General features: G+C 33.5%; 2 protein-coding genes across 2 annotated transcripts; both read left to right on the forward strand.

The window, feature by feature from the left end:
• Positions 1-234: 234 nt before the first annotated feature.
• Positions 235-3,626, forward strand: LOC139877784 (thioredoxin domain-containing protein PLP3B-like). The gene is made up of 8 exons (XM_071865205.1): positions 235-466; positions 1,403-1,477; positions 1,565-1,612; positions 1,716-1,858; positions 2,228-2,300; positions 2,869-2,930; positions 3,011-3,108; positions 3,512-3,626. The coding sequence occupies exons 1-8, from the start codon at positions 383-385 to the stop codon at positions 3,616-3,618; spliced, it is 690 nt and encodes a 229-aa protein (XP_071721306.1). The 5' UTR covers positions 235-382; the 3' UTR covers positions 3,619-3,626.
• Positions 3,627-5,668: 2,042 nt separating this feature from the next.
• Positions 5,669-8,132, forward strand: LOC139874788 (desmethyl-deoxy-podophyllotoxin synthase-like). Its single transcript, XM_071862188.1, has 2 exons — positions 5,669-6,535; positions 7,506-8,132. Exons 1-2 carry the CDS (start codon positions 5,669-5,671, stop codon positions 8,130-8,132), a joined length of 1,494 nt encoding a protein of 497 aa, XP_071718289.1.
• The last annotated feature ends 740 nt before the right edge of the window (positions 8,133-8,872 follow it).

Here is an 8,872-nt window from a genome sequence, read left to right on the forward strand (position 1 = left end):
TTATAGTATTTAATGAATTTATTCATACATATATTTAAAACTTTTGTATATAAAAAAGCTTATTTTTTTTAATTGAATATGGTCATATAAAAAATTAGAATTGACCCCTGGGAAACTTGTTACATTACAATTCCGGTCCTTCAGATTTCGAATATTTACATGTTTTGACCTTTCAGTTAATATTAGTTACATACAACATCCACACAATAATCCAAATCTGAGATCCGTGGTAAAATTAGGGTTCATATTTTCTTCAATTCAAATCGTATTCATAATTATAATTTCAGATCACTAAAGGTTGTGTAATGTCATCTTCGATTTGTGCTGCAGCATTGATATATTAGGGTTAATTTTACAGCAGGTTACTAGCTCCGCTTTAAATATGGATCCGGATTCAGTTAAATCAACTCTGCAAACTTTAGCTTATGGAAATGTTATGGCTGCAGCTGCTCGTGATTACCAAAAGGTTTTTTTTTCTTTTAATAATAATTAATGCGTATACGTAATATGTATTTGAAACTGAAATGTAATATTGAAATTTAAATTATTATGTTATGTTATTTTTTCTTAAATGTAATATTGAAATTTAAAATGCAATTCATAAATTGCTATGTTATTGAATCTTTTTTAAGGTTGTTTTTAATGTGGTTACAAACGTTTATGTTTAACAAAATGATTGACTATATTAAGTTATTTGATGATAGTGAACTAGCGATATGCAGAACAGTTTTTATTGGACTTCGTGGTTGCAAAACCTGTTGTCTTGCTTGTAATTTTTTCTAGCTTCGTGCTAGTTTTATAAAATTTTATGTAGTTAAAAAAAAAAGTATGTCCGATGGAATCCTAATATTTTCAAGAATGGTAATGAGGGACATGAAGGTGCTGTTTGTCTTTTAAGATGTTTTTGTCTGAAGATTTGCAGACCATGTCTGTAAAGAAGATATGACCTAAATGTTTGTATGCTGAATAGTGAAAACCGTTTGTTTCAATGTTTGCAAAATAACTCAATCTTGTCTGCAACACTTTGAAGCATATTTCAAAATAAGACATTGTTTTATTTTATTTCCTCAGAAAAATAAAAACTCTACAGTAAAAGCGTCTGCGGGCGCTCAGACATAAGACATAATAAGATCTGGCTATCTGCAAACTGAAAAACAAACAACACCGAAATGTATGATAAAGATGAAAATTATAAGCTAAACTTGTTTCGCAGCTTGTCAGATGCAAGTTAAGCTTGCTCGGGATATTACTAGAATAAGGAGATATTTGTGAACTTGTAGGATGCACGATCAGTTATTAGCTTACCCGATCAACATTAACTAAAAAGGAGGGCGCTTATGTGATGATATTATTTGGGTTATTATTACAGTACTTAAGTTATATATGTATATACTTTTTGTAGGAAATATTAGCTCAAGAAAAGGCTCAAGCATCATCGTCTTTTAATGAGGAGATCGATCTTGATGAGTTGATGGATGTAAGTTGATAATACATATTTTTATTAGACAATAGGATATATGTTTGTTAATCTATGGTTTTGTATTAATTCAATCACGTTTAATAGGACCCTGAGCTTGAAAAGTTGCACGCAGATAGGATTGCTGCTCTTAAGGTGATTATTTGAGTATATTAATAATCTTGACATACATGAAGTTGGGAAAAATCGTTTTAACATTCATATATGATTTTTTTGCTTTCGTCTTTCTTTTTAAAAGAAAGAAGCTGAAAAACGGCAGTCGTTGACGAAAAAAGGACACGGAGAGTACAGGGAGATAACCGAAGGAGACTTTCTAGGTGAAGTCACTGGTAGTGAAAAGGTGATTTGCCACTTCTATCATCGGGAGTTCTATCGCTGCAAGTAAGTGTTTTGATGTACTCTCCACTTTTACCTCCTTAATCTATAATGACTTGCTGCTATTGAAGTATTGTATATGTTTTTTGTAATCATAATTGACGCCATATTTATCTATAACGGATTGGGTAAAAAATGTATTGAGTCAATATAACTCGAACCAAAATAATGTTTTGACATCTTACCAGTTATCTGACCCATCCATTTTGCTACTACTTGCAATTAATGTTGCCTCTTTGCTGTGTTTTATTTTCTTAAGTATAGGTGCACTGTCCCATATTTCTTTGTTTATATATTGTGTATATATTCGTTAACAGTTATAAAATACTTCGTCTATGTATCCCTTCTATATAACTATGTTGATGTATCTTGTAGGATAATGGATAAGCATTTGAAATCTCTTGCAACAAGTCATCTAGATACCAAGTTTATTAAAGTAGATGCAGAGGTCTATTTTTGTGTCCTTGTACCTATACTCAACTTCACTCTTGTATTATTCTTATTCTTATTAACATCAAAGTGGTATTTTTTGTGTGTTGTGTGCACAGTGTCGTAAAACTCTCTAATTAATGCCGAGTACTCCCTGAGTACTCCTTTTATAGACATGGCCGAGCCGATTTTCCAAAATCCAAGTGATTGACTGGTCAACGTCGGTCAGTCAGTCAAAATCGGATTTATTTAGTCAAAACCAGTCAAAGTCAATATTGGTCAACGTTTTAATATGAACATATATTAGAATTTTAGATCTTTTGAACAAATGCAGGTTATGTTTATGTTTTTAGACAATTATGTTAATGTTTATGTTTATGGATTTCTTGTATATGTACGCGTATAATTTGAAAATTATCTTTTAAATATATAAAAACTCCAATCTGGTTACTTCCCGAGTCACCGATTACTCACTGAGTTGGTGATTACTCCGTGAAAAGTCATGACCAAGTACTCTCCGAGTAGCGATTCTTGCAACCATGTTTTGTGTGTGTGTGTTCTCTTATTCATTTTTAAATTCCGTGCAGAATTCTCCGTTCTTCGTCACCAAACTAGGAATCAAAACGTTGCCATGCGTCATACTGTTCAGGTCATTCATGTTGGCTAAGCGTGATCGAAGTTTCAGTTTTGGTTCCCCACTGTCTGGCTAAAAATTCATTATTTTTTCAGAAAAGGAATCGCAGGTGATAGACTGGTTGGGTTTCAAGATCTTGGAGGAACAGAAGATTTTAGCACTAGAAAGCTAGAATCTTTATTGATAAAGAAAGGTAACATTTTCCTATTAATGATTGCTTGATCGCCTTCCTAACATCGTGTTCCTTTTATTTCGATTTTTGCAACTCCACCTTTTTTTGATTACGGTAACATGTTGATAGATGTGATAGTTTTGATCTGTTTACGTGTAAGTGGGTTGAACCGAGTTACGTTTTATCTTGCTGATAGATGTGATAGTTTTCATTACTAACCTCCTGAATTATTTTGTGCAGTATGTTACATTAGTATTAAACTACTAATATAAGTTCTGCAACTATATCTTGATACACTGATTATGTAAAAGTATTTGAACATAGATGCTCTGGCCCACCCAATGACCCAATCCATTTTGACTTGTTGTCCAACCTGTTCATATTGTGTGTTTATGGTGGTTACTAATTTATGTTTGTTGTGTAGGTATAATTGACGAGAAGAAAAAAAATGATGACGAAGAAGCTGAATATGATGAAAGTAGACGCAGGACAGTGAGATTTTCTGCAAATCACGATTCCGACTCTGAATGAAAAGTAAATATATGCATCTTAATTTTATAATGGCACTATGTATTTTTTCATGATCTTACATCACTAGGTTTATGAACATAAGCTCTTTTTTGTTTGATTATATACTAATATTAATGAGTGGCGGATCTGTGTTACCCTAGCGGATGTTTCGAAAGTACTGCTTAAATGTTTCAATCTTGAATTTTAAGAAGTTATTCGTCTAGAGAAGAACTGTTATTAAACAATAAAAAATACTCGGACATCATAGTTGATATATGAAACACTGCACAATCATTGAAAGGAACAATTACAGACAAAGAAAGTATCAAATCCATGTAATTCAATAGTTGAAATATCGTAAAGAACTAGGGTTGACGGTAGCAACGCATAGAAGCTCGGATCACGTTCAAATTTCTCCATTTCTTCTTGATGATAAGGTTGTGGAATTGAGATTTTGGATTTATTTTGGTTTTTGAATCTCAAGAAATTTGAGATTGTTGGTGAATTTGAGAGTTAATTATGAAGAAGATGGAAATAAAATGACCTTTTTATTACCCGCTGCCTTGACTTGGAGAAAAAAGTTAACGATTGTTAGACGGCAACTGAATTATCCTTGCATGATTTGCAAGGTAGCGGACTATCTGTGTTATAAAATTCTCTGGACTATCCGCATAACATAGAACAAACCACATGGATTATCCGTGAAATTTTTTTTGTATTAAATTAGGTTTTTCATGTTGGGTGGTGGTGGTGGAGTGGTTAGGGTATACAAAAAGCAAAATTTTTTATTTGATGTCGATCCACCCACACTTCCATTTCTTGTAGAGGACATGGGTTTGAATCTACATAACTGGAAAAAAAAAATTACTCGTGGCCATGAAGGTTTACCCGTGATGTTGCAAAGTGATTAGTCGTCATGGGATTAGTCGGCTCGCAAAGCGAGTCGAAAATCTAGGTATAACAAATAACAAAATAAAAACAAATAGTCAGCACATGTAGTTTTCCGTGTACAAGAATATTTCGAAAATGTAAAGATGACTGTGTACATCACGTTACAAAATTATTTTATTAGCATGCATCTGAAATATGCTTATTATATTCCCATGTTGAGATATCATTTTCTTTAAAGTAAACGGGTTGGATAGCATCTTTAAAGTTTTTTAAACGGGTTGAAATTGACACTCACAGTATAGTAAATCCAAAGTATCTATCAAGATGAAAATCGTTAATTAAATAAGGTTTGTTTATCTAAACCCTCACTGTTAATGATATATAGCAAATTAATAACTCAGTTATAATTAGACCGGTTCCATAAACCAATCTACAAAACTACAACCACCAAAAGAAATACCAAGCTATTTTGACCTTGATAAATTATATGAGTACAAACTCAATCGAAAGACAGCACCCGACAAACCAAATCTCGATCCCTAACTAATTATGGGACGAAACACATCACAAATAGTCCAACAGCTAAACGGTGTCAGTTAGCGCCCGAAGCAACGTTAACTGACTTTAACTACTAGTTCACACTGTGAACAATGTTTCATTTTGTGAAGGTATTCGAGATTACCCTTTCTTTTATTGGTCATTCTAGTATACATGGTCAAAAACAACAAGTACAAACTAAATGAAACATTGTTCAAAGTGTGAACTACAAGTTAAAATCAGTTAAGATTGCTTCGCGCGCTAACTGACACTGTTTAGCTGTTGGACTATTTGTGATCTGTTCATCTCATATCCACGTTCGTGACTCTATCTGTCGTTAAAAAAAAAAAAAACATATAGAAATTTCCGTTTTAAGGCTATCCCCGGAAAAGAAAGTTATTTCAATTAGATGTACACGACCACGATTATCCTGTGACTGTTTCCGATCTTTTTCGTTGACCACCTCAAAATATGGAGCTAGTTTGAATATGAAGTCTCTTGTGGTCAAAAACCACAATAGAGAATATTTAATATAAGGCATTAAACTACTAGTTAAACACACCAACAGGCTCATGAATTGGTGTATATATAGTTGAATGATATATCTAGATATAAGAAATAAGAAATACATTTCAACCCAAATATGATTCAGGAGTCTCTATTCATTCCTATCATCTTATTTTTCATCTTCTTCCTCATAAGAAAATGTCTTCTTCACAAAAAGAGTCAACTCCCTCCGGGTCCTCCAACGCTTCCATTTATCGGTAACATGAATCATCTTCTGACACCAACACCACACCGAGCCCTCCGTGATCTTGCCACCAAATATGGCCCCATCATGCACCTCAAGCTCGGGTTTGTATCCACAATTGTTGTCTCCTCAGCTGAAATAGCTAGAGAGATCATGAAGACTCATGATAATATCTTCTCTAACCGCCCTAAACTCGTGGCACCCAAAATCTTGGGCTATAACTATACGGACATCGCGTTTGCTCCTTATGGATCTTATTGGAGACAAGTTAGGAAGATATGTTTTCTTGAACTCTCTACAACAAAAAGCATGGATTCAACACGTTTTATACGTGAACAAGAGGTGAAATTGTTTGCTCAATCAATTGCTAAAAGTTGCATACCAATAAACATGGGTGAAAGGGTATTCGCTTTGAATCACAATGTCATTACTAGGATGACATTTGGTGATAAATTTGATGATGAATTAAAATTTCGGTTGGCGATTAGGAAAGGGGCGAGTTTGGCAGCTGGATTTCAGATTGGAGATTTCTTTCCGTCGCTTAGTTTTGTTGCGAATTTAAGTGGAATGACTAGAAGGATTGAAGAGTGTCATGTGGAGCTTAGTAACATTATGGACCAAAAAATACAAGAGCGTATCGAGCAATGTGAAATTGAGAAGCCAGAACGTGATTGTCTTGTAGATGTTCTTCTTCGTTATAAGGAAGAAGATGGCCAAAACGAGCCATTGACAACAGACAATATCAAGTCCATCCTCTTGGTAAGTACTGTAGTATATTATTCCTTTCTTTTGATAGTCAAAAAGAGATATACATGTATGCATGATAGATATTTGGTTTCAAATCGTTTAATTTGAATATAGAATCAAATCTAACAAATAACTAATTTGAAGGAAGATAAATAATTAATTTGGAGGAACCATCTCCATTAGCTGAGTGGTTACCGTCATTCTGGGTGTGTCGTGAGGTCTCGAGTTTGGTGGAACATACTTGATACGTGGAACATATACGATCGGGTGGTGGGAACTCCTTTGATGATCCCGGTCAGTGACTCCAAATCTCGTTGTTCCAAAAAAGAAAAAAATTACTCCGTAACTAATCTGAAGGGAGGCAAATAACTAATATGGAGAGAGAGAGAGAGAGAGAGAGAGAGAGAGAGAGAGAGAGAGAGAGAGAGAGATAACTACGAGGATGTCTCTAATTAGGACACAATTAATGTTTTGGTTGAAATTTAGTCAATGATTGTAATTTAAATCAGTTGTTAAAATCTAAATCGATGGTTTAAAAATAAGAGAGGATCATCACCCAAATTAATAGTGAGATTATAATTAATAATCACCTAAGGGTTTTAATTGAATACGTTTACCTAATTACCACTTTATTTTTTTATATGGTTAGATTAGATTGGATTCAAATGCGCTAACAGTTTCGTGCTCATGAATACGAATTTTGATTAAAAGATAACACTTAGTAATAGTTATATTTAGGTTGTTTGTATCATATAATTGTATGTATATTGTAAATATGTATGTTAGAATGGTGTTTTGAAGAAAATTTAATTTCGTTGGTTATTTGTTTTAACCAAAATTAAACCGAATTCGAATTGAATTGATTAAACCGAGAACTCTAAACCAAACTAAACTAAAGAACCCTCTACATGATATAACATGCATATGAGAATGTATATATTAGGGCTATCAATTTATTGTTTTATGTAAATTATCTTGATAGGATATATTCACTGGAGCAAGTGAAAATTCATCGAACATGGTGGAATGGGCGATGTCAGAGATGTTAAGAAACCCGAGCATAATGAATAAAGCACAAATCGAAGTTAGACACGTCATCAATTCAAAATCCAAACAGATTATCGAAGAGACTGATCTTCCAAAACTAAGTTACATGAAAATGGTAGTCAAGGAGACTCTTCGGTTTCACCCTCCAATCCCTCTCTTGCTCCCACGAGAATCCATGGAAAGATGCACAATCAAAGGCTATGAAATCCCGTCAAAAACAAGAGTTCTTATAAACTACTGGGCCATTACACGAGATCCCGTTAGTTGGCAGGATCCCAATGTGTTCAATCCTGAAAGGTTTCAGGACGAAATCAAGGATTATAGAGGTCAAGACTTTGAGTACATTCCTTTCGGCGCTGGCCGTAGAGTTTGTCCTGGAATTTCATTAGGAATGGTGAACACCGAGCTTTCGTTAGCTTATTTGCTTTACCATTTCGATTGGGAGTTACCTGATGGAGAGAATCCGCAAGACTTAGACATGAGCGAGACATTTGGAATGACATGCTATAAGAGTTGTAGCTTACGACTAGTTCCTATTCTACGCTTTCCTGTATCAAATTAGATATATCGAGTTCGATCTCGAACACTCGTATATCATTTACCCGTATGTATCGATCTATATGTTTACTTACATCTACATGACTTTTATCACATTTTTCTTCATATTGATCGGAGGTTCTTTTGAAAGTAATCTCCTTGTCCTCGGGTATTAGGGAGGATTTTTCTCTACTCTTGAGTGAAAAAATCGAGTATTAGGGACAAAGGTGTAAACATTTGGTTTCGAACTTTTTAATATGCAAAATCATAAAAGAAAAATTAAAAGCAAACCGAGTTTTAATTTGATTTTAATTTGGGTTCGATTCGGTTCAGTTCAGATTTTGATTTAATCTTTTTAATTTGCTGAAATCAAAACCGAATTCAAAATTGAATTCAACTACTAGTCTATTATTTGTTATTATAATATATATACACACAAAACACCAAATTCAAAACCAAAATCCGAGTTAAAAATAGAATTTTTATAATTATTGGTTAAAGTGATGATTTATTGGTATTTCGGTTTTGATAAAATAAAGAACCAAATTCAAATTTGATTTTCAATCTTTTCGATTTTGAAATTTAAATTTAGTTTCGGTTCAGTTTTTAGTGTTACTTCCAAATATACAAAACCGAAACATATAAACTGACAAAGGAATACAATAACCTATTAGCACCGCATAGAAAATAACTGTATGTATTCAGAGTATAATAGTTTTGATGGGAAAATAAGTCACAACGGGCAATCTACAAAGCGGAAACAAA

This window comes from Rutidosis leptorrhynchoides, chromosome 11 (assembly GCF_046630445.1).
Source record: "Rutidosis leptorrhynchoides isolate AG116_Rl617_1_P2 chromosome 11, CSIRO_AGI_Rlap_v1, whole genome shotgun sequence".
In the NCBI taxonomy this organism is placed as follows: domain Eukaryota; kingdom Viridiplantae; phylum Streptophyta; class Magnoliopsida; order Asterales; family Asteraceae; genus Rutidosis; species Rutidosis leptorrhynchoides.

Bases quoted from the DNA above. Each gene is read 5' to 3' on its own strand.
- LOC139877784 (XM_071865205.1), top strand. From the start codon at position 383: ATGGATCCGGATTCAGTTAAATCAACTCTGCAAACTTTAGCTTATGGA. The intron at 1,478-1,564 runs GTAAGTTGATAA...CACGTTTAATAG, and splicing joins ATCTTGATGAGTTGATGGAT to GACCCTGAGCTTGAAAAGTT. The intron at 1,859-2,227 runs GTAAGTGTTTTG...TGTATCTTGTAG, and splicing joins CGGGAGTTCTATCGCTGCAA to GATAATGGATAAGCATTTGA.
- LOC139874788 (XM_071862188.1), top strand. From the start codon at position 5,669: ATGATTCAGGAGTCTCTATTCATTCCTATCATCTTATTTTTCATCTTC. The intron at 6,536-7,505 runs GTAAGTACTGTA...TTATCTTGATAG, and splicing joins ATATCAAGTCCATCCTCTTG to GATATATTCACTGGAGCAAG.